Source organism: Mustelus asterias, chromosome 17, assembly GCF_964213995.1.
Source record: "Mustelus asterias chromosome 17, sMusAst1.hap1.1, whole genome shotgun sequence".
In the NCBI taxonomy this organism is placed as follows: Eukaryota; Metazoa; Chordata; class Chondrichthyes; order Carcharhiniformes; family Triakidae; genus Mustelus; species Mustelus asterias.
This window is the reverse complement of record NC_135817.1, coordinates 3,893,154-3,920,914: the sequence shown is the minus strand read 5'-3', so window position 1 is coordinate 3,920,914 and position 27,761 is coordinate 3,893,154. Positions and strand designations below refer to the sequence as shown.

General features: G+C 42.0%; 1 protein-coding gene across 6 annotated transcripts in view; it reads right to left on the bottom strand.

Moving 5' to 3' along the window:
* Window positions 1-27,761, bottom strand: part of LOC144506282 (integrator complex subunit 6-like) — a 111,617-nt gene that overhangs the window by 36,886 nt on the left and 46,970 nt on the right. For 3 of the 6 annotated variants that reach the window (XM_078232165.1, XM_078232167.1, XM_078232166.1), the window contains exons 6-10: window positions 26,905-27,033; window positions 22,911-23,074; window positions 21,914-22,066; window positions 16,648-16,780; window positions 10,507-10,601 (exon numbers count right to left, since the gene is read on the bottom strand). In XM_078232165.1, the coding sequence (XP_078088291.1) occupies window positions 10,507-10,601; window positions 16,648-16,780; window positions 21,914-22,066; window positions 22,911-23,074; window positions 26,905-27,033 (674 nt within the window). Of the gene's footprint in view, window positions 1-9,879; window positions 10,006-10,506; window positions 10,602-14,596; window positions 14,720-16,647; window positions 16,781-21,913; window positions 22,067-22,910; window positions 23,075-25,862; window positions 26,099-26,904; window positions 27,034-27,761 lie in introns of those variants that run through there. The other 3 variants (XR_013499875.1, XM_078232168.1, XR_013499877.1) reach the window with 3 other exon arrangements.

The window sequence follows — 27,761 nt, the reverse complement described above, 5'->3', positions numbered from 1 at the left end:
AGTGAACAGCACAATCAAATAAGTGGGAAAGTAGCCAATTGCAAGAAATTCAACGATTCAAATCTGTGGATGGGCTGAAATTTTTTATTAAGCCATTATTCCCTGGTTCCAAAAGACTGTAAAGAAAATCCATCAGTATACACACAGGCTTCTCAACATTCGCAAGGTGATGGGACTTTTCTCATCTGGTACACAAGCACAAGAAAAACTTGTGAATCAACTTTTAGAACCAAAAAATTGAAATAAGGAGTTTTATAATCTTGAAGCTGCAGCATCAAAAAGTGCCACAAAAGATGCTCTTGACTCATGAAAAACAGCAGCAGAAATGTGAATATGAAAACACCCAAAATTCTCGTTTCAGAAGATGGTGGGTGCAAGTCCTACTTCAAAGACTTCACTACACAATCTAGCTGATTGTGCAGTACTGAGGGAGTGATGCACTGTCAGAGGCCCAGTTAAACCAAGGCCCCATCTGTCCTTTTAGTTGGACATAAAAAAATCTCATGGCAGCATTATTTGTGGTAGAGTAGGAGAATTTCCCCTGGTGCCCTGGCCGATATCTGTTACTCAACCATCACTGTCTCAGTTTACCTGGTCATTAATCAGATTGCTGCTTGTGGGAGCTTGCTGTGCAGCCACAACAATGGCTGCACTTCAAAATGCTGCACTGACTGGTTCAATCCATTATTAAACTAAGTACTGTTGATACCTGGCGACAACATGCACTATGCTATTCTACAACTCCACACCCCATCTAGATTCCCTAGACAAACTGGGCCAAAGTTAACAGATAATAGCAAACAGACAGAACATGATTGTGGAAGGGCAAAATAAGATCACGCTAAAGGAATGATCCTTTTAAACAGAGATGAGGAGGAATTTCTTCAGCCAGAGAATGATGAATCTGTGGAGCTCTTTGCCGCAGAAGGCAGTGGAGGCCGGGTCATTGAGTGTCTTTAAGACAGAGATAGATAGGTTCTTGATTAATAAGGGGATCAGGGGTTACGGGGAAAAGCAGGAGAATGGGGATGAGAAAAAGATCAGCCATGGCGGAGCAGACACGATAGGCCGAGTGGCCTAATTCTGCTCCTCTGTCTAATGATCTAAGATCCAGAATTCCAATCAGCATGCTGTGCTCCTACGACTGCCTCTCGCATTAGTCGAGTGGTAATTTGTTCAACTAGGAAATTTAAGAAACAGTTTTTAAACATCAACAGAATGCCCAGACTTTGTAAACTACACCATTCCAACAAATAAGGCATTTAAAAAAAAAAGATCAGTCTTTAATAACTGTCTCATGGGAGATGTGATTTATATGCACTTCCTGACACGCAGGCTTCGGGAAATTATAGTCCTTAGAATGCTCATCTCCATAATGTCACATTCTGCATTCAGACAACACCAGAGGCTTCAGGATGGTCATTACCAGGATCAAAGACTCAAGTAGTCCCAAATAACGTGGCAAATCAGCAACTTCAAATTGAAATCAATAGATTTTATTCAACTGTGTTGGGAGTTAAAAGCAAGTGATGACACTTGATTACAAATCTAGTTAATCCACTGGCTGACACTGATATTTTCACACTAAGCATCAACCTGTAGTTTTGATAAAAAAATAATGTCACCTTTGGAGAAGCATTCTGTATACATTTAATTCTGAGTTAGTATTGGATCAATGAGACTAACCTTCAAATATGCAACACAAAATTTCATCATGCATTAAACTACTCTAGAAGAGTAACTTAACCATCCAATTGCACAATGGTCAACAGAAACAGTAACAGATCTCGACCAGGAACTCCCTCCACAATGGGCGGCACGGTGGCACAGTGGTTAGCACTGCTGCTTCACAGCTCCAGCGTCCCGGGTTCGATTCCCGGCTCGGGTCACTGTCTGTGTGGAGTTTGCACATTCTCCTCGTGTCTGCGTGGGTTTCCTCCGGGTGCTCCGGTTTCCTCCCACAGTCCAAAGATGTGCGGGTTAGGTTGATTGGCCAGGTTTAAAAAATTGCCCCTTAGAGTCCTGGGATGCGTAGGTTAGAGGGATTAGCGGGTAAAATATGTGGGGGTAGGGCCTGGGTGGGATTGTGGTCGGTGCAGACTCGATGGGCCGAATGGCCTCCTTCTGCACTGTAGGGTTTCTATGATTCTATGATTCACATTAGCAAGAAACACTTGATATTAGTTCAATATAATTTCTGTGCATTGGGACAGCCAGCACTTAATTCAGAAACACTAACTGGCCATGTGGCAGAGTGGCACAGTGTTTAGCACTGCTGCCTCACAGCGCCAGGGACCCGGGTTCGATTCCCGGCTTGGATCACTGTCTGTGTGGAGTTTGCACGTTCTCCCTGTGTCTGTGTGGGTTTCCTCCGGGTGCTCCGGTTTCCTCCCATTGTCTTAAAGACATGCTGGCTAGGTACATTGACCCGAACAGGTGACGGAGTGTGGCAACTAGGGGAATTTCACAATAACTTCATTGCATTGTTAACGTAAGCCTTACTTGTGACTAATAAATAAACTTTATTTTTTTTAAATAAACAGCCGAGCCAGTCATTAAGAGTATGCAATAGAAACAAAGCACTGGAGACATAGATCAGGCGGCAGGCATCCAATTAAGAAAACATGAATCAATTAATATCATGAGAATGAAACCTTCCTTCCTCAGAAAGGAAGGATATTACATATAAACAACATTTAACAAGAATCAGGACAAAGAGACAGGAAGGAAATAAAGGCACAGCTTAGATTGACCTGAAAAGTGCTATGGTGAAGATCCAAGTTAAAGTTAAAATTTATTTTATTAGTCACAAGTAAAGCTTACATTAACACTGCAATGAAGTTACTGTGAAATTCCCCTAGACACCACACTCCAGCGCCTGTTCGGGCCAATGCACCTAACCAGCACGTCTTTCAGACTGTGGGAGGAAACCGGAGCAACGGAGGAAACCCACGCAGACACGGGGAGAATGTGCAAACTCCACACAGACAGTGACCCCAAGCTGGGAATCGAACCCAGGTCCCTGGCGCTGTGAGGCAGCAGTGCTGACCACTATGCCGCAAATAATTAAAGGGCAGAAGTGATATATGGGACGCCACAAAATGGTCATACTCTTCAGTTATTACAATGCATGATTCGCAGTCTGCTGGATTATATTCTAATCAGATATAAAATGCAGGCCATGTGGTATATTTCCTGACAACCGTCGTGCTCTGAAATGTTATTCAGAGAGCTCAGCTAGTGTTTCAAAGCTTCCAAAACCCTGACAATGCTAGTCCCCTTTTGATGAGTCAGTAGTCAAAACAGTAACATACATCAACAGCTACTCGAATTAACTGAATCTGACGGGACTGAAGTTCAAGCCTACTGACCAATGTAAGGATGTGTGAAATGCTGGATAGGCCTCAACGGTTGACCTGAGGTTCATACGTAGTTATTTTCACATTTTACACAGGGAACCTCAATGGGATTATCTAATGAATGTTAGATGCACAATTTTGAGTAAGAATGTTGCTTCAAGGTAACTAGAAGATTAAGACAGTAAACTGCACACACAAAGAAAACTGAAGCAACGAAAGAGTAGAGCAAAGGAACAGTAAAAGCTTTCAAATTCCATTCATCTCTCTCCAGAATCCCTCAGAAAAGTCCCGACCTCAGTGATTCCCTGCAGTGGTATATTTGAAAAAGCAAATTCTGGAGAATCATAGGCAAGAAGCAAAGATACAGCTTCGGGTTAACTGTCTCTCTCATGCCACGCTTTGAAGTGAGCCTTGACTTATGTACTGAGGAGTATGCCCATTTTGTGGCGTCCCATGGAAGAAACAAAATGCTCTTCAGTTTACTTAAACTAGCAGTTTTATGGCATGATGCACTTGATCTACAAGAGGCAGCACAATGACATGACAAATGATAGAATGAGCAAGCAATGCAATAGTATTTTTATGCTAGAGAAGCTACTCTAACCCCTCCAGAAGTTTACTACTGCCATGATAATCTATGATCACAATGACTTCCTCTTCTTGCTGACTATTCATGGAAGTTAGAATCATAGAATCCCTCCAGTGCAGGTGGTGGCCATTTGGCCCATCGAGTCTGCACCGACCACAATCCAGACTCTAGCCACACAACCCCATGTATTTACCCTGCTTATCCCCCTGACACTAAGGGGTAATTTAGCATGGCCAATCCACCTACCCTGCACATCTTTGGACTGTGGGAGGAAACCCACGCAGACACGGAGAGAACTCTACACAGACAGTGACAAGGGAATCGAACCCGGGTCCTTGGCGCTGTGAGGCAACAGTGCTAACCACTGTGACACCGTGCCACCCTCTCGTTGAAAACTTCCCAAAGTTGAACAGGACAGGCGAATAAATAAATACTCTTAAAAAATAACAGAGAGCCAGACTTCATGGAATCCCTACCGTGCAGAAGGAGGCCATCTGGTCCATCAAGTCTGCACCCAAAACAATCCCACCCAGGCCCTATCCCTGTAACCACACATATTTACCCCGTTAGACCCTCTGACACTAAGGGGCAATTTATCATGGCCAATCAACCTAACCCACACATCTCTGGACTGTGGGAGGAAACCGGAGCACCCAGAGGAAACTCAAGCAGATACGGGGAGAATGTGCAAACTCCACACAGACAGTGACCTGTGGCTGGAATTGAACCCAGGTTCCTGGTGCTGAGAGGCAGCAGTGCTAACCACTGTCACCGTGCCTTAAATCTCAAACAACTTTCATTCAAAAAATGTCAAACATTTCCGAACAAATTCCGTAAACTGCTCAAAGGCAAGGCCTGATTCTGCTCTCTGCCATCACACTCAGACAACACAATCCTGCAACAGCTATGCTGAGTTACATTATGATTTGAGAGTGAAGCTAATGTTGAATCTGTTAACACTATGAATAACAGAGACAGAATGAAAGAAGCCAATACCAGTCTGTGACGAGGTGGCTGAGAGGTTAAAGCAATGGACTGCTAATCCATTGTGGTTTGCATTTGTGGCTTCTAACCCCATCCTCTTGTGAGTGGCACGGTGGCACAGTGGTTAGTACTGCTGCCTCTCAGCGCCAGGGACCCGGGTTCAATTCTGGCCTCGGGTCACCGTCTGTGTGGAGTTTGCACATTCTCCCCGTGTCTGCGTGGGTTTCCTCCGGGTGCGCCAGTTTCCTCCCACAGCCCAAAGATGTGCAGGTTAGGTGGATTGGCCATGCTCAACTGCCCCTTAGTGCCAGGGGGTCTAGCCGGGTAAATACATGGGGTTATGGGGATAGGGCCTGGATGGGATTGTCTTCAGTGCAGGCTCAATGGGCTGAATGAATGGCCTCCTCCTGCACTATAGGAATTCTATAATTCTGCATGCTACATTTTGAGACACGTTTTGTTTGTCCTCCTACTTCACAGCACAACATGACAGAAATATGACAGACAGTTAAAAACCCATAATCAATGACCTCTGTGCATCAATGTTCAATAACAAAAGCAGTGACCTATTACAACTCAAAGTGCAAGGTTTTCTTCCCCTCTCCCACTGACAACATGCTAAAGTACAACAAGACAACACAGGCTTTTAAAACTTCATTATTCTAACTGTGTGAAGTGTTAATTGACTGCAGGCAAAGTGTCTCATTTCCACATGATTAGAAACAATGTATAGCTTTAAATTTAATTTATATCTTGCATCGAGGGGTTAAGAAAGATGAAACCCGATTTAAGTTTCATTTAGAGGATTTTGAGAGCTGGTTGCTGGGAATTCTGGGGCCCTGTTTGTACATCCATTTTTAATGAGGTTTTACAACTCTGGGTTGCCAAGGAGCTAGGCTGTTTAGTGAAATTGTCGAGGAACAGGGATCCAGAGACAGGTGTCAGTTAGGGTGTGCTTACCAGAAAGTGCAGGCCGATGGTATGATCTTTCCAATAAAAAATCCTGCAAGTGTGACAATACTGTGACAAAATGTTTCCGTGCAGAATGTTTCTCGCAGTCCCTTCCATTTTATCAGAGCCTGTCTACAACCAGCATTCTCTATTGTTACTACAGCAGTATAACTGATAAAATGTTTGTTTTAATCTAAACTAATGCAGTGTTCTGCTGGTTTTAGTGCTCCCCTGGGATTGCAGAGTAGGGTCTGATTGGGAGTTAGGGTTATGTGACTGGGTACAATTAGGCTTACACAGAATTCAAGCTTAGTTGCTTTTTGGGAGAAGATGATGAAGTAGCTCTCTTTTCCCCCCTCCGAGGTCTGGGGACTGGAATCTCCTTGGAGATTCTGCTCGATAAGAGCGGATCCTTCCCAGCGTTGCTGTTTTGGAACCTGCAGAGAGAGAGAGGGGTATCCCTTTCTGTTTCTGAAGTCTGGAGACTGGGAGCTGCCCGAGACTAGGTTTACTTCTCTGAAGTTTTGCTGTTTTGAGGATATATTGGGGCGGCACGGTAACACAGTGGTTAGTATTGCTGCTTCACAGCACCAGAGACCTGGGTTCGATTCCCAGCTTGGGTCAGTGTGTGTGTGGAGTTTGCACATTCTCCCCGTGTCTGTGTGGGTTTCCTCCGAGTGCTCCGGTTTCCTCCCACAATCTGAAAGACGTGCTGTTTAGGGTGCATTGACCCAAACAGGCGCCAGATTGGGGCGACTAGGGGAATTTCACAGTAGCTTCATTGCAGTGTTAATGTAAGCCTTACTTGTGACTAATAAATAAACTTTAAATTTATTCTTCTCTGGAAACTGCTGTCTGGATCTCTGTCCAGAAGTATTAAAAAGCTGGAAATCCAGCATCATGTAAGCATCTTTGGTTTCAGTGCTAACTGCTCTACAAAGGGATTTAGGTGGATGGGAGATATAGCTAGCTGTTATGAATTATATTTTGCCATGCTGCAACTGTACAGGACCTTGGTGAGACCACATTTGGAATATTGTGTGCAGTTCTGGTCATCTCACTATAAGAAGGATGTGGAAGCGCTGGAAAGAGTGCAGAGGAGATTTACCAGGATGCTGCCTGGTTTGGAGGGTAGGTCTTATGAGGAAAGGTTGAGGGAGCTAGGGCTGTTCTCTCTGGAGCGGAGGAGGCCGAAAGGAGACTTAATAGAGGTTTATAAAATGATGAAGGGTATAGATAGAGTGAACGTTCAAACGTTCTATTTCCTCGGGTGGATGGAGCTATTACAAGGGGGCATAACTATAGGGTTCATGGTGGGAGATATAGGAAGGATATCAGAGGTAGGTTCTTTATTCAGAGAGTGGTTGGGGTGTGGAATGGACTGCCTGCAGTGATAGTGGAGTCAGACACTTTAGGAACATTTAAGCGGTTATTGGATAGGCACGTGGAGCACACCAGGATGATAGGGAGTGGGATAGCTTGATCTTGGTTTCAGATAAAGCTCGGCACAACATCGTGGGCCGAAGGGCCTGTTCTGTGCTGTACTGTTCTATGTTCTATGCTCAAGTCTTTTAATTGGTAAAAGTTATGCTACTTCTTTTTGTTATATTCCAACTGTGTTCTTCAGTTTGTTTTGATAAAAGATTCCTAGTGGGTCACTTGAATCATACCTGGAGTAAATCACCTTTTGTTCATCCAAATAGCAAAATCAAATGTAAAAGTTAGGGTCCAGGCTAACTTCATATTATAGCTTGGAGTTTCTGGTCGGTCCTTAACACAAGCCTACTGTGGAACTGAGTTTAAGGAACTCGTGTTTCTCTGAAGTTGAAGTCGTAACCAGTCTAAGATTGTGGTTTTTGGGTGTGTCAGGAAGAAATACCAGCTGAATAAAAGCATCTAGTAAATTAGTGGAAAAAAAAAACTTGTGCTGACCTTTTCGTCCTGGACTCACAATGCATGGGAAATCAGCAAATTTATTCTCTATGAGAATAGAGTGCTGATTTGGTGGCAGGACTTTTGACTGGTAGAGGTTTCGCCATTGGAGAATGTATAAGTTGATGGAAATGCAATTAATGACGCCACTAAACATGTAACAAATATCTTGACAATGTACTGCTCAGAAAGCAAGGAATTTGTTCCTCCGCATGCTTTCAATTTTGGTGTGCCTTCATCCCAATTCAAACTGGAGGAGGCATTTATTGAGTTCCATTTCCTGTACTCCTTACTATCCCACCACAAACATGCATCCACTGAAGACACTTACTCATTGAAAGCATGCCGAGCCGATCTAGTGCAAATCTACTGCAGGATTCTGAATGGCGCATTGGATTCTCACATGCGAAGCAAATGTCTTACAACATTGCAAGGCCTTAAGACCAACCTGCTCATACACATTAGTAAACCTGACAAAGGGATGGCAATAGTCATCCTTAACAAGCTCAACTATATCAACAAAATGCATGCCAGTCTCAATGATCGGTCCAAGCACTTATCCATTGGACGTGTATCTCAACATGCCCGAACTGCCTTGATCAAAAGCAAGCTAAAAATGCTTGCTGAACTTGCGCAGCAGCGATGAGCTGCCACGTGATATACATGAAAGCACTCATCCTCATGGCTCTCTCCATCAGCAGATATGTGGGCTGCCCAAGACAGAGGAATGAGAATTTCACAACATGGAGCAGGCAAATGGTTGGGTGAATTGGTACAACCAGTCTTGAGCAAGTTTTCCATATAAATACAATGAAAGCCAAGACCATAGAGGACTTGCATATTGATAACAATACTGTGTCCACATGCTCATTTGACATTGCTAGCCTGGTGAACTCTGCAACTTACACAACCAAACACCGTGCATGCCCAAATAGATGGTGGCGCCATGGAGCCCCTCTAGGCCCAGTTCTTGCAAACGTCTTTGTTGGGTTCCATGAGAAACGTGTCAATGGAATGATACCTAACCTCCTGCCCTCGGTATTTCCAACGTGCGGATGATACATTTGCTTTATTTAAATCTGCAGCTGCATGTAATAATTTTCTTACATGTCTTACTGGGCTCCATCCTGGACTCAAATTCAGCTTTGAAATGGAGCAGTCAAAGGAACTCCCTTTCCTTGACATACTAGTTGGGAAATCTGCCCGAGGTGGGGCGGGTCTCTACCACAAGCCTACCTTCACTGGTCAATCTACGTGTTGGGGTTCATACAGTTCTGCACCCTACAAGATAGGCCTTATTGGCAAATTCACAAAAAGGGCCCAAAGCAAGCCATTTGCTGACCATACAAGGTTGATGCCAAAATAGGGCACATCCTGCGAGATAATGGCTACCCTGATCAGATCACTGCTCACTGTTTATGCGCAAGGCCATCACTTTCAGTCCCGAAAAGTGCCCAGTCCACCTCAGATTATGCTGAAAAGGCATGGTACCTCAAAAGTTTGAGCAAGTAAAGATAGCTATTTCACGCTGCTACCATGCAGTAGCATCATAAATGGTATTGGCCACTATCAGAATGCTGCCACCAAGCCATGTTCTGCTGAAAACATGTTCTGCCTATAACACAAATGGGTAATGTGGTATATGAATTTCAGTGCCAGTGTGATACTAGGTATGCTTCTCTGAAATATTGTGACAAGCTGCATGCCCCTTTCACTGTTCACAATGGACATGTACCCAGCCAGCCCATGCTTGCAAAACTCCAAACAGTGCTCTACATGAGATGTGATTCCACGATTGAACAACATTTACTAACTCATCCTCAGTGTGCTCAGAATTACACTGACAACTAATTAAGGTGGTCAGCCGGGCTCACAATGTGGTACATTTGCAGGTACAGGACTCTGTTCTTTGCAAACAGAAAGAACATGTATGTAGATGGCACCTGTTTCAGTTAAACAAAATGAAAGTGACAGCCATTTACTGGTTCATTCCTCAGGGCATTGCCTTGATTAATTGGAGTCAAGCTACCTGGTTTAAATTTCAAAAAAAAATACTTGCCAGTTAACTGCCAGTCAGCATGAACTGGTGCATTCTCCATGGCAACACCTCTAACAGAGTCCACTTGCCAACCAATCAGCACACTCTTCTCATACTGTATAAATTTGTTGATTTCCCTTGCATTGTATGTCCTGGATGCAAGACGAAAAGTTTCAACAAAAAAAAAAACGATTTTTTCAGCGATACTTGAGCTCTGTACAACCAAACATTCTAAAGAACGTTCAGCAGTCTGCCTGAAGAAACCTCTTAAAACGGAGCTGACCCAATCAAGAAACCTTCGTGTTGAGACAGTGGTAAATTTTCACTGGGGTTGTGTGTTTGCAAGAGCTTGTGGGATAAAAGGAATAGCGAGTGGCATCAGTATTGAAATCTTTTTGTCTAGTGCAATATAGCTCAATTTTCTCATTTAATAACTTTTTTTATATTGACAGTATACTGGAAGACTTCTGTGGATCTGTTCAACAACTAATCTCCACGCTTTCTAAAGAAAACAGGTCTGATCTAGCAAGCAAGCTTTCTCTCCCTCTGGGATCTTACTTGTCTAGTTTATCAGCTGGGATCCTAACTCTATTATAAAACATAATATACAAAAGATCAAAATTTACAAAAATGCAAACAAAAATTTATCATACCCCAATATAATAGGGAGGCATTGTCTTCAAGTAATTTTCAAATGCCTGCCGCCATTTCATGACTGGCTTCAGCTTATGCACTTTGAACAAATCATCTGCAAAACAAAAAAAAAACACACACAATGATATTTCATTATACCAAAGTCAATCAAGAAATTCCCTGCTGTGCAACTCTATCTGCATTGTATAAAAAAAGGTGTTATTTTCTGCTGAAGCAGGCAGATCCCCACTTTTCACTGCAGCCCATTTTTTTTTGTTAAGATCCTACACTTTTGCCATCAGGAAAGCAGCCTGCTTCAAGATCTTAGTGCCAGAGCAAGAAATGAATCGCAGGAATAAATTCAAACCTGCATCAACCCACCCAGTGGCATTACAGATTAGAACTCCACTGCACTCTCCAATTTATTCTAAGATTTAAACCCTGCATTGTGAAATTGCTTGATGCAACGTTGAGCAGAAATCCACATTTCAAACAAAAAAAGTCCTTGGGGAGCGGGGACAAAGGTCTTTTGACTTCTGGACCCCAAGTTTAAAATAAAGTGGTGGGATGAATACCTCCTCTCATTTCATGCTGCAAAGACCCATCAAATTAGTTTGGACCATCTCTCTCTCTCTCTCTCTCTCTCCAATTCCTACCGTATCTGGCTCCACATCACAAGCCACTTGTATACTAGTGCTCATTTAGATTAAATTCCAGAAAACCTGCATCCATTACCTATCCTCCACATCTGTATAACTAGATCCGGCTTCTTTCATCATGGTAGCAGGAAAATCTCATGTCCTGGAAGTCAATCTAAGCAAGAAGCTGTATGAATGTAACATCAAAGATGGTTGGTGTTGCATTGGGGGGGGGGGGGGGGGGGGGGGGGGGGGATGCTCTGCCAAAATTTGGTATATAGACTTTCACTGTGCTAGAACAGAATGAGCTTCATTCTGTAGCTGGCCACACCATACCGAACCTATGAGGGAATCCAGGAACACCTGAAATGTAGAAGTACTCTATCCTCGACCTCGAGTATTTCACCCCATAAATTATTTGTTGGTCAGAATGAATAAGTAACATGGTTGATTTAAACATAAAATTGAGAAACTTAATTTTTAAAATATAACCACAATGGAGCTTAAGTATACACTTCATTATAACTTTCCCTTTGTTAAGGCATCAATTGATAGAAGACATTTTAAATACACAGTGGGGTTACTTGGTGTCATTCAACACAACAACACGTAGGCTTCCGAGGGTAATCTGGTACTCAAAGGTCACTAAAAATAACAATGGAGCTAATACACTCATGGAAGAAGTTGAGTGTGTTTTGGCACAGTGCCCGAGAAGACTGAATTTACCTAGTAATTAGCCAAAGACCATGTAAAGACCCACCCCCCCCGCCCACATTCCACCCAGATCTCAGGGTAGCAACGCAAAACTATTCCGATGCAGCACTTGCTTATCAAGCCAGTCAGTTTTGAACTCCACGTATGCTAGTTTGAAAATGGAAACCTGCCATTCCAGTCATGTTTGCAATACACAAGTGGGCAAGCTTGACAATCTGCTGCTATGCTAATACTTTGTAGCAGGGTGCCCACATTACAATGCTGTTTCCCACCACAATGCAAACATGCTGAATACATAGGACCAAATGGAACAGGAGTGGGCTATTTTGCCATTCAATGAGACCAGGGCTGTGAGCCAAGTCCAATACCCACTTCCCCATAATGCCTTTGGATAACAAATTTATCAATCTCAAGATTTACAATTGATCTAACATTGTCCTCTGCAGAGAGCTCCCAGCTTTATATTCAGGTGCGTTTCCCAAATTCATTACTGGCCTGGCTTCAATTTTACAGACTATGCTGCTACTCGAAGACGAAACCTCTAAAAGAAATATTTTTTCCCTATCTACCCTATCAGGTCCTCTTCTTATTTCAAAAACTTTGACTGAGTCAACCTTCGTCTCTGTAATCTCACTTAATTTAACCATTTGGAGTCCAGATGTCATTCTGGTAAACCTACACTGCCTCCCTCCAGGCCAATGTACCCACTCCAAGATGTGGTGCCCACAACTGCTTGCAATACTTCAGCTGTGGTCAAACTTGGGCTTTGTATAGCTGAAGCATTCCATTAGCCTGATTATTTTCTCTAACTGTTTGACATTTGAATGATGTACATACCTTGACCCCCACGTCTCTTTGTACAGCCAGTGTCTCTAGCTTTTCACCATAAGTATCCTGTTCTATACTTTTTAGATCCCAAGTGGATGACCTTATATTTTCCTACAGTGACATCCAGTTGCCATAGTTTTGGCCATTCATTGAAACCATCCAAGTCGGTTGGTAAGATTATGCTCGAAATGCTGACCCAATTCAACAAGGGCTCAGAAGCTCAGAAGTGGTGGGAAATGGCAAAAGGCTGAAAGTGGGTCTTTGCTGCTCGTCAACAAACATCACAAACTCTCCCCATTTTCTCCATTACTCTTTAGTAAGACAAGAATTATCGGAAATCAGTTCATCAAAAATAACCCTTTGTGAACATGACCACTGTCAGCAAGGATAAATTTTATGATGGCAGCATTAAAATAGATTTTGAAGGACAGCTTAAAGAGAGCCTGCACCCAAATATAATACATGGACTAAGAATCTTCTTTTCAAAAAGGAGCTCAGAAGCAGATCACAGATAGGGCCATTGGTTTGAGGGCAAAGGACATTCTTGTAATATAGGAATACAGGCTTTTGGAATTGTATTTTTCACGATGTATTTATGCCACAATAAAAAGATATGGGGGTGAGACCAGAGTATGTGCAACACTCCACCAATCCTCTCAGAACCTTGCCAAAATATCGAGTTTAAATGGGCATTATAAGATGGGATATAATGTTAAGTGGCATTACAAGTCTTCTGCCCCCCAATTCCACTTAATCCCTCACAGCAGAGCCTTCCAACTGTATTTTCAAAAAGATACATGAAGCAATTTGGCATCTGTTTCATATGCCTGAACTTGCAGGGCACATGTTTATGAAAGGAAATGGGAAAACAAAAAAAAAAACGAACAAAAATGTAGGTATAAACCACAATTTAAAATTTCCATATATAAAGAAAGACATCCAATTTTAAACTGAAATGTTCAGTGCGGTATGATATGTTCCATCGCTATGACTGGAAAACAATTATGTTATTTGCTTGTTGTTCATGCAGAGAATTCGGTTTGTGATGGTCATTCCTTAATTCCATTGGGAAGGAAGATGGGAATAAACAGGAGGAAGTAATGGTCATATAACAATTCTTCAACTTATTGCAGTTTAGGATCACTTCTGTGGCACTGAAGGAATTCAGACATGAGGAAATGTGATTCAGATTGAGATTTCTTCCATATAAACACCTTCAACACTGGCAACTTGCATTTACATAGCATAGTAAAACATTCCGACGCACGTCAGAGTGTCAGACAGAAACCGATATTGAGCCAAGGAAGGAGGTACGAGGATGGGTGACAAAATGCTTTGTCAAAGCGGTAGTTTGAAGGAGCAGATCGAGGGAAGGGAGCGGGTTTTAATGAGGGATCTCCGGAGCTCAAAATGACTAAAATGGTGAGGCAAAGGAAGTGGGAATTTACAGGAAGCCACATATACAAGGACTATAGAAAGTCACAGAAATATGGCGAGATCATGAAGCAATTTGAACACAAGACAGAGGGATATTTAAGTCAAGGCATTAGTGGACCATAAACCAATGTAGACCAGCAAGCATGGGGTGATGGCAGAACAGAATTTCAATGTTAACTCATTATTAAGGAAAAATATCGAACAGCAAATCAGTTTTGAACATTGTTCTTTCAACCAAGTATTCAATTTGCTCCTCTAGATGATGTCACATGAGCTCAACCTTCCATTGAGATATGCAATGAAATGCAGTCTACTTGTTGATGCATCCCAGTCAGTTTAGCATATGCTATTATAGGTCTAAAAATATAACCCATTGATAAATCATTCAAATTAAATTAAAATGTTACTACATGAAGAAATCCAAATAGGCTGGGGAGAAGCAATTGCACGAGAAAATGTAACATAATACCCGAGTTCAGCAAAAGTTACCTACCCATGAAACAATGCAACAGCAATGGCGGGCCTTGGTGTCGACCAATGAACCATGTTTTCTGACTGTCAGAGGAAGTCGAGAGAGAGGCTTATTGGTCAGGCCCAGTTGGTGCTGATTGCATTTCTCCGGACATGTAAAAACACACACATATATACCATCATTAGATTCATGTACAACAAACAAATGCAACATACAGCAATACCAAGGCTGAGAAGCAGAGACTTGTTTCTATAACTGTACAAAAATTAAGCTTTAAAATAATGCGGCACCAATAGTTTGGAGAGCATGATGATCAAAGAGCAGCAACTCTGCCAATTTCCATGTCAAACACAGCTCACACTCCTTACATTAAGAAACCATAAACACTTGGTTTAATAGCCTAAAAAAGCTACTTTTGGGGCGATAATTAGTACACAACTGGAAATCGGCCATTCTGCAGTCATATTTCCAAGCAAGAGATGTGACAGTGAGAATTGAGAAAGCAATGGAATATTTAATTGAAGAATTTATGATCTTGACTCCATCTCACCTAAAATGTCAAACATTTCACTACTGCTCAAGTTACAGGGTTTCTTCATAACTTCAGGACTTCTTGCCTCAATCCAGGTTTCTCCAGACCAACCGGAAAGGCAGACATGACATGGTTCTCACTGTGTCTGTCACAATCCCATGAACAGTGTATGAAATATGTGGGGCTAAGTCTCATATTGGACAGAAGAATAGCTGCAGTTTGGTCATCCCATCCTACTGCTCATTCAGAATGGGCCTCGACCAAAGCACTTTTTAAATGATAACTAATGTTCTAGGACTTGCAATGACCAATGAAACATTACTGTCAAGACTTTTTAGGTCCACAGGAGCCCAATCATTGGTATCACTGAGGATACCCTGTGCCTGATTTATGATGCTCTTGAATATACTGCTAGGAAGAGCACAAGAACCATGCAATGCAATTCCCTCTTTCCCATCCACATGGGAAGGCTTGAGATTCCATGGTGCAGAGCAGGAATTCAACATTCAGGTAACTTGAGCATCAAACAGACCACTACATCATCCCTAAAATCGTCCTTAAACTTGAATAGAAATTCTCCAGTTTCCAAGACTCTCATTTATGCAAAATTGTACGTACAAGCATTTGCTTTAAAATATTATTTTTTAATTTATTGAATGAAGTATCAACTGACTTATGTATTTGCCTATATTTTTTGAATGCTATGCCATAGAATCTTTGCTAAATGTGCAACCAGTACTCTGAACACAAAAGGATATACTAGGAATGACAGTCCATCATTGCACTATGCATTGGCAGAAATCGTCCTTCAATTTGATGCCCAGTGCAGCTGAGCTGAACCCAAAAAGCAAGAGTAGAGAATAACAATTTTACTCCTGGGCCAATTGTGAAATAACAGATGAATTTTGACTGCAGATCTGAGAGCATGCTTACAATGATGGATACTGGTACAACACTGATCAATTTAACCTTTCATAGGTACACTCCTGCCAACAACAAAGGTCAACGAGGCAAATACCCCAATCTGTCACCTTTCATTTTATCGTGCAATGCTTCCAAATTTTAATTGCATTACTGGACACTCACTCAACTGTGAGCTAGCAATCAGACAACTCGGGACAATTCAACGCTTCTTTGCAGGATTACGATCTGCAGTTGGTCTTAACATGTGACTTGCAGCAGAAACAAAGGCTGCATGATTCTACTTCAAAAGGCATTCCTTTAAAAAAAAAATCAGAAAACTAGCCTGTTCCAAATTTTGAAAGGGACAGATGGCATTTTCAGCCTTAATACAACCTTTGGCTTAATTGCACAGATGCAGCAGAAGTTAGGTCAATTCAAATAACTTCACAGCTACCAATTCTCATTCGCTTTCGTTGGATAAATAGATTTGGTGAGAACTTTTCACAGCAAAATCATAAATTTGAAACATTTTACCTCTTGTTAACAAAAGTACAAGAAACCAGGTAAAGCAGGCACTTTTATTGTGAACCTAAAAACCTGGTCTTCCATTAGAATCCTTGTAAAACATCATACTTACCTAAAAGTGGAAGCAGTACAGGATAGTTGTAAGGCATCACAAAAAGGTTAACACAACTCAAAGCTGTACTAGCTTTTAGGTAACCAAAAGGATGACCCAGGTCACTATACTTCCCACTGTTGTTCACATACACCTGGAATGACAATTTGATGGGTTAGAATTTGTAATGCAGGAAGTCTGGACTCAGGTTTGGAACATAATTACCAAGATAACTACTGTTATTTTCATTCAATAAAAATAAATTACATATCTCAGGCTCGAGTTTAGAGCAAGGAACATTTAATAAGTTAAACTAGCTAAAACTTAATTCGGAAAAGAAAATGAAATTTATCAAGTGAGAACAATTTCTCACACCCTTGCTTTTGCCTTATTTCTTTCTTTCATCAATTGTTCAATATTTCCTCACACCATAATGACCGCCGCATAAACCTTTCACTTTCCAGTGGTGGCCCCAGTGACCTTGCCTCAGGGGAAAGTCACAAAACCAAAACAAAAAGCTTAACAAAATTGGTTACCTGAAGATCCATTTGGTAAACACCACAGGAAGACTGAACGTGGCAATAGGTTTAGGTCATTGAATAGTAACTAGCTTGAGGACTCAATGAGATAATGACTAATCTGTTCCTCATCTCCAGTTTCCCCTAAGCTTATCTGCCAATATCCTAACCCATCTCTATCTCAGTTACTCCACAACACCTACAACCTAGAAAGTTCCAGATCCAGGCTGAACCAAACTTCCTCACCTTCGAATTCCAACCTCCTTCAGATAAATGCCAATATCACGTTCGACTTTTCCATCAAAATGACAGAACTTACAGCACAGGAGGCAATGCAGGCCTTCATATCTCTTTCAAAGAGTCACTGTCCCGCACTCATTACTCTCAGCAGTGCAAACTTTCCCCTTTAAATATACATTCAATTTCCTTTTGGAAGCTATTTAATGCTTCCTGCACCCTGTAATTTATGATGTGGAGATGCCGGCGTTGGACTGGGGTAAGCACAGTAAGAAGTCTCACAACACCAGGTTAAAGTCCAACAGGTTTATTTGGTAGCAAATACCATAAGCTTTCGGAGCAATGCTCCTTAGTCAGATGGAGTGGTCCACTCAGATGGAGACCACTCCATCTGACGAAGGAGCATTGCTCCGAAAGCTTATGGTATTTGCTACCAAATAAACCTGTTGGACTTTAACCTGGTGTTGTGAGACTTCCCCTGTAATTTATACATGGCCACAAATTATCCTGCTTCCTTCACATCAGTTACGCTTTCACAATGAAGGAAATATTCTCATTTGTTTGTCCTCAGATTCAAAGTGGAAGACTTCACAATATCCTACATTGAACTCCACCGTGGTGGCACAGTGGTTAGCACTGCTGCCTCACAGCGCCAGGTTCAATTCCCGGCCTTGGGTCACTGTCTGTGTGGAGTCTGCACGTTCTCACCGAGTCTGCGTGGGTTTCCTCCGGGTGCTCCAGTTTCCTCCCACAGTCCAAAAGACGTGCTGGTTAGGGTGCATTGACCATGCTAAATTCCCCCTCAGTGTTACCCGAACAGCTGCCGGAGTGTGGCTACTAGGGGAATTTCACAGTACCTTCATTGTAAGCCTACTTGTGAGACTAATAAATAAACTTTAACTAAACTTTAAACTGAACCATCTGCCATGATTTTGCCCACTCACTTTGTAGCTTTCTTCCCTCATTCACAATTTACTGCACCCCCTAACTTAGTGTCACTCACAAACTTGGATAAACAACAACTATTCCTCAATCAGGGTACTTATGTAGTTAAAAGTTAAATGCCCAAGTAGATGCCTGGGGATCAGTGTCAATCAGAAAATGTTCAAGTACTGACCCATATCACAAACTACCTCGAATTCTGTACACTTTTGATAATCTACTGCGCAGACATAAAGAACATAGGCATGCCCTATATACCATGTTAGTGATATTGAACTAGATTAGTCAGATATGACCTTAGAAAATATTCAAGAAATTTACTACTTGATTTGTTCTGTTTCTTCTGTTTGCATGGTAAAAGCTCCCCATTATCAGATTGTGTTTGCAACCTTTCCATGATTGCCATATTTATACATCTGCGTTGGTAAGCAGAATGAGAATCTATTATAACCATAACAAACTGAATTGATCTGGTTATTGCCGTCAGTTCTGGTTTTGTCAGTAAAGAGGGATTTCCAGTATTTAAGACTTTATAAATGATGACTGGAAGAATACTTGGGGGGTATTGATCATCTGATTTGCAGCACTATTTACATGAGGCAACCAAGTAATCTTCTTTCAGCTCTCGCTGGAGATTTCTTTCGGCAGATAATTTAGTTCTTTTCAGGAGAGGCAACGGGACCAGACTGGGGGCGGGGGGGCCTCAGAAGAGAAATAAATTTAAACTTCCTTCTTAAACAAATTCAACATGGATCGATAAAGGTTTCTGCAAATCTTGACAGTTGAAATTCTAAATGCTTAACTTAATCTTGGATTATCTGAACTTCCTTGTAAATTATGACATTTTCCCTTTCCTGCCAGTTGGATGGTCCAACATGGCTTTAGTTTGTGCAGTTTCAACGTCATTCCTGAGTAAACACATACTCAGTGCCAGCTTGGTCGAAGTTGGCAATCGTAGCCAATGTAACCCACATATCAACTGCTATGGAAATAAAAATAATTGCACCTTAGGGTGCAGCCTTCCAAAGTTATAACAGCAGGAAAGGCTTTGCTCTGCATTTGGCTGCCCGATGCTTGGCGAGACTGTCCTTGTGCTTTATATGGAATGCATAAGAAGGCAAAATATAAATCCAAGGCCAGGATTAACAGGCAAAGTCACCTGGGTGCATGCTCATTGCAACAGAACGCCACATGCTGCTAAAACTTAGCAACCACATTGCTCAATAGAGTGGACAGCACAACAGGGCAAAATAAATCATCTAATCAGAGGTTCGATTCCCAACTTGGGTCACTGTCTATGCGGCATCTGCACATTCTCCCCATGTCTGCATCGGTTTCCTCCAGGTGCTCCGGTTTCCTCCCACAGTCCAAAAGATTAACACTGCCACGCTAAATTCTCCCTCAGCATTACCCGAACAGGCGCCGGAGTATGGCGACTCGGGGATTTTCACAGTACCTTCATTGCAGTGTTAATGTAAGCCTACTTGTGACTAATAAATAAACTTTAAAACAATACTTTTAGAAAAGATTAAATTTTAATGGAAAGGGACCTCCCCACGAATACTGTAACTTTAGTTGGACGGAAAGGAAATGCTGCAGTGCATTAAAACTTTTAACCAAAAAGGTTAACCAACAGCCTTAGCTCAGTTCCCAATTTACAAATTAGATCAACCTTTGAACATACCCAATGGCCGGAAGATGATTTTCATAAGAGTTTGGAATCATCAGGTCACATAATTTGTCCATGAGGGGGCAGAGGTATCTCTTTCACTTCTGGAGTTTTACAGTTTAAGAGGCATTACTCAGCATCAAGCATGGCAGCTCTCCAACTACACCGTAGCCCGTATAGGGATTTAATTTGTTTCATTGGCATTATTCTGTCAACTGTGCTAATCAACCCCCACAGAGTCACAACTGAAACATGAACTAGCAGCCAGTCATGGGAAGAACGATGTAACTCAGACTACTAAAAAGGGCCTTTGCACTGACCATGCCAGTACTATTTGTACAGCTATGGCCTGGATATGGCGGTTTCTTGCATGGGGGGAAAAAGGGAATATGGCCTGCACGGGATTTCCTCATTCTCACATATTAGTCACCAATTAAACAGAATTTCTTTGCAAACGTCTCATATGAATTGGCACTTTGGTGAGGAATGGCAACAACTGTACACTTTCAAGAGTCAGTATGTTCAAGTGAGAAGTGAAAGAGTGCACAAAAGGAACCTGCCTTCAAACAGATCAGCAATCTCGGTGCCAAAGTGCCTATTTTGAAGTGAAACTGAGAAATAATTATGCTGATGTAATTGCAACTGTTATGAGAAAAGTTACTACACTCTTGGGTCTGGTTATCTGCAATGACAACCCCTCCACAGTATCCAGAGGGCAAAAATGAACAATAAAGCTATGATACAAAAGAGATATAAAAGGGTCCAGAGGGGCAATTTTTTTCACACAGAGGGTGGTGAGTGTCTGGAACGAGCTGCCAGAGGTAGTAGGAGAGGCGGGTACAATTTTGTCTTTTAAAAAGCATTTAGACAGTTACATGGGTAAGATGGCTATAGAGGGAAATGGGCCAAATGCAGGCAATTGGGAATAGCTTAGAAGCTTAGTGGTTAAAAAAAAAAAGGGCGGCATGGACAAGTTGGACCGAAGGGCCTGTTTCCATGCTGCAAACCTCTATGACTCTGTAACACAGTAGGAAGTAAAATAGACTAGCTGCGTCTCTTCCCTCCACTCTCTTCAGCAGTTTCCAATGTGCTATTTTGTATGTATCCATTCTGCCAAAAACAGCTTTCAGTTTATGTGCCAGACGTAAATTGTCAATAAAAATATAACAGCATTCCATAGAGTCCCTACAGTGCAGAAAGAGGCCATGCTGCCCATCAAGTCTGCACTGACTCTCCGAAAGAGCATCATACCAATCCCCGCTAATCCCCCAACCTACACATTTTGGAACAGTAAGGGGCAATTGAGCATGGCCAATCTTCCTAACCTGCACATCTTTGGGCTGTGGGAGGAAACCCACGCAGACATAGGGAGAATGTGCAAATTCCACAGACAGTCACCCAAGGCCGGAATCAAACCTGACATTGTGAGGTAGGAGGGCTAACCACTCTGCTATCATGTCGCCCCTTCCAGGTCTGAGGTGAAGATATGCTTGGTGGCACTGCAGTTAAAAACTATACCATCAAGTTTTAGCTCGCCTTGCACAATTTTCCATTACCTGAATTCCTTAACTTAAATAGTCACCATTCACTTCAAGTTTGTATTTCCTAAAACAACTGTCTTTTATCTGCGGAATCAGTGTCTCTGAAACACCAAAAATTAAATTCACCCACCAAACCAAACCTAGTCTCCATAAATCATTATAAGTTCAACCTCAAGTAAGAGCTGGCTGAGAAAGGTCCAAGCTTTATTTGCTTTGTGGAAGACATGAAATAATGACCAGTGTTCTTGAACAGGAAAATTAGAACTGGGAATTGTCATAATTAACTAGGATATTCTTCAACGATTTCTCGTAGGATTTCACCTGGAAATACATTTCAAGGTGGATATAGAAAAGGATAAAACCGTATGGGGCTCTCTTACCTGCCAGCAGGTGTGAGGAGATTTACGTTCCAGAATATACTGAGTTAAAGGTGAAGGTTCAAGCTCATATTTATCAAAAGGTAGTTTGTCAATAACCATTGGGTCACAATCAATGCAGGAAAATTTCACCACAGGATGAGCGTTGCGAGGTGGCTGGTTTAAGAAAGTGTACAGAATGAAACAAACATTGCCCATAATCAAAAATTAACTCATACATAAATAAAATTAATTCTCCATAACAGTCAATCAAGTTATTCTAGAATTTAGATGTATATTGTTAAGGAGAAGTATTAACTGGACTTCACAATACTTGCACATAATACATGACATTTTGCAGGAGCTCTTTGATAGACTGTCACCATTCTCGAGAAATCCCAAAAAATAAGCAACCAAGAGCTCTTAAAATGTTATGTCAATGTGCCAAAGCTGTCTAAGAGTTTCTCTGCCTTTGCTTCCCATAAGTTTTGGAATTGTTTGTGTACACAGAGAGGGAGTCACCATCCAAATAACTCCCACGGGTGTTTTCTGGTAGTGGTGGGATGGTAGTGGCTCTGTATTCTTGTGCACACAAGCAGCCAAACAATGCAAGATAGGAAGGCAAATATTCTTTCAGTTGCCATTTTAGACAAATATATACACATGAATACAGTAATTCAAATTATTTAATCAATATGCAAGAAATGTCCTGGGCGGCACGGCAGTGGTTAGCACTGCTGCTTCACAGCGCCAGGGACCCGGGTTCGATTCCCGGCTTGGGTCACTGTCTGTGTGGAGTTTGCACGTTCTCCCTGTGTGTTTCCTCCGGGTGCTCCAGTTCCCTCCCACAGTCTGAAAGACGTGCTGGTTGGGTGCATTGACCCGAACAGGCGCCGGACTGTGGCGACTAGGGGAATTTCACAGTAATTTAATTGCAGTGTTAATGTAAGCCTTACTTGTGACTAATAGATAAACTTTAAAAACTTTAAATGCATTAGTAGATTGGTAAAAAAAAACTTACGAGGGTTGGAGAGTTTTGATCTGGCCAGAAGGATTCTGGGATTGGCCAATGCCCAACTGGAACACCAGTTTTGTGGTTGGGCCGTACATAGATGAGCTTGTGACAACTGTGCCAAAGTTGTGGTCCAACAGGAGGAGCAGATTTAAGTGCATCAAGAGTACCATCTAGACAAGATTAATAAAGTGTGCGTGACAAACAACGATATTCACAATTCTTTGGTTCAATTTACTGCAAGAGGTTGCTTAATGATAACATACATTCAGCCACTGTATATATTGATTTCTAATCACAAGGGAGGTGGATAAACCAAGTGATTCAATGAATTATATAACAGACCTTTCACTTGAGACCCAAGTTCAAATCCAACCCAGGCCACGAGAATCTTTTGTCGATTTTAAGCTACTTGAGAGTTTGGGCTATCTACAGGTTTTGGGATGTTGTGAAAATCAAGTTCAGAATTCATGTGTTTTGGAATATAACTTGTAATTTTAAGAATTAAAGTGTTAACTGTAGATAAATGTAAAAAGCTTGGTTAAGAAACTGATAAACAACCCTAATGTAAAGGCAAACCAAACAAGCTTCGGTTTAACTTATCTTACAAGGTGAGAGTTGATAACAAAAACAAAACTTAAACAATGGGCGACCTATTTCTGGATCTTTTGGTAGTGCCAGGGTGATATTACAAGGGTTTAAAATTGCTAAGAGAGGTGGTATTAGATAAACTGTATCTATTTAAAGTGGACAAGTCACTGGATGAAGTGCATCCAAGGATACGAAGCGAAGTGAGAAACAAAATTACAAAAGCATCGGTCATACATTTTCAATCTTCCCTGGACTCAACGGTGGTGCCAGAGGGCTAGAGAATTGCAACCATTACACCCTTGTTCAATAAAGGGTCCAAGGATAAGCCCAGCAATTACAGACCAGTCAGTTTAACTTCAGTGGTGGGAAAATTTCTAAAAACTATAATTCGGGACAGAATTAATAAGCCACATGGACAAATGCAGGTTAATTAAGGAAAGCCAGCATAGATTGCTCAAGAGAAAATCCTGTTTAACTGACTTGGAGTTTTTCCAAAGTGGTGTCAGAGAAGGTTGATGAGAGCACTGCCGTTGATGTGGTGTACGCTAAAGTGATGTACATGGTGTTCCAAAAGGCATTTGATAAAGTGCTGCACAACAGACTTTAAGAGAAAAGTTAAAGTTAACATACAAGGGGCAGTAGCAACTTGGACTCAGAAGTGGTTGAGTGAGAGGAAACAGACAGTAATGTTAAATGAATTGTGGCACTGCTGCCTCAGTGTTCGATTCCCGCCTTGGGTGGCTGTCTGTGCGGAGTTTGCACATTTCTCCCAGTACCCACGTAGGTTTCCCCGGGATGCTCCGGTTTCCTCCCACAGTCCAAAGGTGTGCACGTTACGTGGATTGGCCATGCTAAATTGACCCTTAGTGTCCCAGGATGTGTAGGTTACAGGCATGGAGTGGAGGGGAAGGTCTGGGTGGGATGCTCTTTCAGAAAGTCAGTGCAAACTCAATGGACCAAATGGCGTCCTTTGGCACTGTAGAAATTCTGTGTTTTTTTAAAGCTGGAGGAACGTTTGTAGTGAGGTTTCCTAGGGCAGTTGTGGCACTCCTCTATTCTATATTTTTAAAAATTGAAATGGACTCCTATTTTTTGTGTGTTCTTCCCTTACTGGGAACTTTGTTTTTAACTTCTCCCTGTCCTCTCGCCTGCTTTTTCTTTAAAAGGTTCTTCCCAGCTCTCCTCTTCTCCCAGGGTTTTGGCGGCCCTTTTTGAGAAGGCACACGGGACCTTTGGCTTCAGCTCCAAGTACCACTGGTCATATACATGGATCTGACCAACAATAAATCCAAAGCACGCATGCAGCTCTTTGCCAGCCGGTGCACGCGTGGGAGGCCCAAGATTCGTCATGTCTTGGAGATGCCGACCACAGAGCTGGGGATGAAGGTTAGTTTTAGTTTAATTACATGAGTTTTGGACACCACATTTTAGGAAGGATGTGAAAGCATTGGAGAGAGTGCAGAAGAGATTTGTGAGAACAGTTCCAGGGATCAGGGAGAAGGAACGGCAAAGTTGGAGACAGGAAAACGGAGGGTATTCAACAACATGAAGGATTTGGACAGTGTAGATCGGGAGAAACTGTTCCCACTCATCGAGAACGAGGGGGCACAAAGTAATTCACAAAAGAAGCGAAAGCGATACAAGAAAAACTTTGTGACACAGCAAGTTGTTAGGGTCTGGAACGCACTGCCTAGAGTGTGGTGGAGGCAGGTTCAATCGAGGTATTCAAGAGGACATTAGGTTGTTTAGTTTTCAAGTAACTATCTACAGGGTTTGCGGAGAAAGCAGGAGAATGGCACTAGAATAACTGCTCTTTTGGAGAGCAGATGGAGACATAATGGGCTGAATGGCCTCCTTCTGCACTGCAACAATTCTGCGATTCTGTGTATCATTATTGCTATAAAACAAGCCAAAGCTATTAAGTCTGGGAAAGAGGGTTGGAAAATCCATTAAAGATGTAAATTACGTATTCATGTGGGTTACAGAATGAAGAGTTGTGTTGAAGGTAAAGTTGTATTGGTTAGGCGCATTGATCCGAACTGGCGCCGGAGTGTGGCGACTAGGGGATTTTCACAGTAACTTCATTGCAGTATTAATGTAAGCCTACTTGTGACTAATAAATAAACTTTTACTTTAAATTGTTTGCATTTGCGTTTGAACTATCCAAAACCATGCCATTTAGATGGCTATTCAGGGCCTTGATTATCAGTGTGTTTTTGCTGACAGAACCAAACAGACCAATTTGGGAACAGAAAGAAGCAGGTGCAGTTTTGGTTTAGGTGCAGGTTGCGGCTCAGTGAGTTGAGAGAACAAAGGGGGAAATAAATGTTAGTCAGTTAGGCCTGCACTTCAAACAGAGAAAATACTAACTTCATCGTTCACCACGTGGAACGTGGGTGGGACTCAATCTCAGGTCGGATTTCATGAGACGGAAGCAGTTGGAAGATTTGCTCTAGCTTGCAGCTAGTAGAAGAAATCTAGAGTGGTCCTTACAGAGCCTCGTGGCAGAAATCAGTCAGCAAAGTTAGCTTGGAAAGCTGTGGGAAGACAGTTGGGGTCATGCCGGCAACCCGAACAAGGAGTTGAGGCATCCACAGTTGTGCAGTCTGTAAAGAAAAGTTGGAGGGTCGGATAGTCAAAAAGCTAACGAAAGGACCCTCAGAATCTTACCTCAGAGGACAGCTAGAACACAGAGGAGAATTAAAGTGAAGTCCAGAGGACTGCAGCATACTTTGTGGGGGTTGATCTTTAAAGAAGTGAATGAAACTTCAAGGTTTCTTACATTAATAGCAACTTGAGGGGTAGGGGAGAGGCCAAGGGGAAGTCACGAATAGAATTGAATTTATAGCACAAGTCTTTTATCAACTATTGTGTTAAGTGGTGCTTGCTTTGTTTTTTATTTTGATATAAAGTTTGATTTTGTTTAAAAATATGAAATCTTGTGGTGCAGTTCTGCCAGTTAATTCCTGGGTGTTCGGATTTCTTCTTTAAATGTTAATGGTTGCTAAAGGATCATAATCCTACAGAAAAATGAGGCATTAATTGGCAACCACACTGGTGTGGGAAATGCTTAAGAAATCAAACTGATACCGGACGTGGCTACATATTGTCCACATCAAACACAACCAGACCAAATGTACCCTCAAATGCAGGGAATTTCATTCTCCAGCATTAATTATCTTGATAAGGACACGCTACCTCAAGTTACCCTGGAAGGGCAAAGGGATCTCATCAGCAAGAGGTGAAGCTGATTATTTCACGCTGCTACTCTACAGTAGCAACATGAGTGGAAATTTCCACCAACAGGTTGCTGCTGTCAAGCCAAAAAGATGCTCTGTCTACAGATCATATTTACAAGCCACAGGGATTAAGTGCGTTTGTTTAGGCATAAGATACAAAGTCATAAACCTACCTTCTCCAACAGGTGCCGGATCTGGGCCAGTTTTTTCAAAATTTAGCACCACTCCGCTTTGTACTTTCTGCACAAGTGATTCCAGACACTGGAGGAGCATCCGCTGTGTACACACGCAGTATGAACGACCTGGACCATTTTCAGAAAGAAAGGCAAATACAGCTATGTATGGATGTACTCCAGGCATCATCAGCAACAAAAGACAATACTTTTGGTCAGTTTCCAGTTATCAACACTGCCACCACCCACTGAACATGGTCCAAATTTTAAAAAGCAGCACAGTGACAATTTAAATACAATACTCAAAAGCCTTTACAAAATGATTATATTAAACTGAAGAGAAATGCTCATCCTTTTAAACATGCATTAGACCGGATTCGACTGAAGGTTAGAACTCAAATGCAGAAAAGTCATCTTGGCCTTTTGGCTAAGATCAAGTGTGGTCTGGTGATGCTGCACTTGATAGTGGCCATTGGGTTGCATTTAAGCTTTATTTTCATATGAAGCAATTATTAAAAGCAGTATCTTTGAATATACTTGGAATACAAAAGCAGGGATGTACTTCTGAGGCTTTATAAAGCACTGGTTAGGCCCCATTTGGAGTACTGTGAGCAATTTTGGGCCCCACACCTCAGGAAGGACATACTGGCACTGGAGCGGGTCCAGCGGAGATTCACACGGATGATCCCAGGAATGGTAGGCCTGACATACGATGAACGTCTGAGGATCGTGGGATTATATTCATTGGAGTTTAGGAGGTTGAGGGGAGATCTGATAGAAACTTACAAGATAATGAACGGCTTAGATAGGATGGACGTAGGGAAGTTGTTTCCATTAACAGGGGAGACTAGGACGCG